General features: G+C 39.4%; 1 protein-coding gene across 1 annotated transcript; it reads left to right on the top strand.

The window, feature by feature from the left end:
- Positions 1 to 620: 620 nt before the first annotated feature.
- CSUI_011158 (uncharacterized protein) lies at positions 621 to 871 on the top strand (the record flags this gene model as incomplete). The annotated part of the gene is made up of 1 exon (XM_068071259.1): positions 621 to 871. A coding segment is annotated over one exon (147 nt), but the record flags the coding sequence as incomplete, so codon positions are not given.
- Positions 872 to 878: the final 7 nt, after the last annotated feature.

The raw sequence follows: 878 nt of genomic DNA, 5'->3' as shown, positions 1-878 counted from the left end.
CTCTTCTCTAGCCATCTATCTACTTTTGTCTCTATACATCTCTGTCTAGGCATTTAGCATATCTGTCTCTCCCTATGATCGTTAGCGCAACTGCGCACGTCAAGTAGGTAGGGCTGCACTTCTCTTCTCAGGTGTATATACACCTCGGAGGTTTTCTCTTTCATGTGTCTATCCTTTCCGTTCTGTAGATAATCTAGTCTCAGCCTCTCTTTCGTCTCCCTTTCTGTCTTTCTCTTCTTTTCTTCATTCCTTTCTTCTTTTCTTTCTTTCGCTTCATTCACTTCCATCGACGTGTCTCTTTCTCAAGTTCTCTCTCTCAAACTGTCTCATTCTCTCTTCTTTTCTTTTCTCTCCTCTTCTTCTCATTTTCCTTCACTTTTCCAATCTCCCCTTTCTTAGTGTCTCTTTCTTCATGCAGTCTCTCTCCATCTCTTTCTTTCTTTCTTTCTTTTTCTTTTGTTCATCCTTCTCTACTTTCTACTGTCTTTTCTTCGTAGATGTTTCTCTTCTTTCTTCTTCTTATCTCTTTCTTTCTTCTTACCTCTTTCTTTGTTTCCTTCTTCCATCTCTCCTATCCTTCTTCTTTTTCTTTTTCTTTGTGCTTTTCTTTGCTTTGTGTATAGGAGTGTATATCAGCGGTAGAGAAGTATCTTCACGAGGGCGACTATACGAAAGAAGAGCTCGTCGATCTCTCTTTGCTAGGCAGAGACCTTCTTCACGAAATTCTCGATCTTCTTCCCGTCATGAAAGATGTATGGACGGACAATGAAACCTTCAATCTAAAGAGGTAATTCTTCTTTCTCACTCTTTCTTTCTCACTCTTTCTTTCTCACTCTTTCTTTCTTTCTTTCTCACTCTTTCTTTCTCACTCTTTCTCA

This window comes from Cystoisospora suis (genome assembly GCF_002600585.1).
Source record: "Cystoisospora suis strain Wien I chromosome Unknown contig_9946, whole genome shotgun sequence".
Classification (NCBI taxonomy): domain Eukaryota; phylum Apicomplexa; class Conoidasida; order Eucoccidiorida; family Sarcocystidae; genus Cystoisospora; species Cystoisospora suis.
Note: the sequence above shows the minus strand (reverse complement) of the source record. Positions and strands in the feature narration are given on the sequence as shown.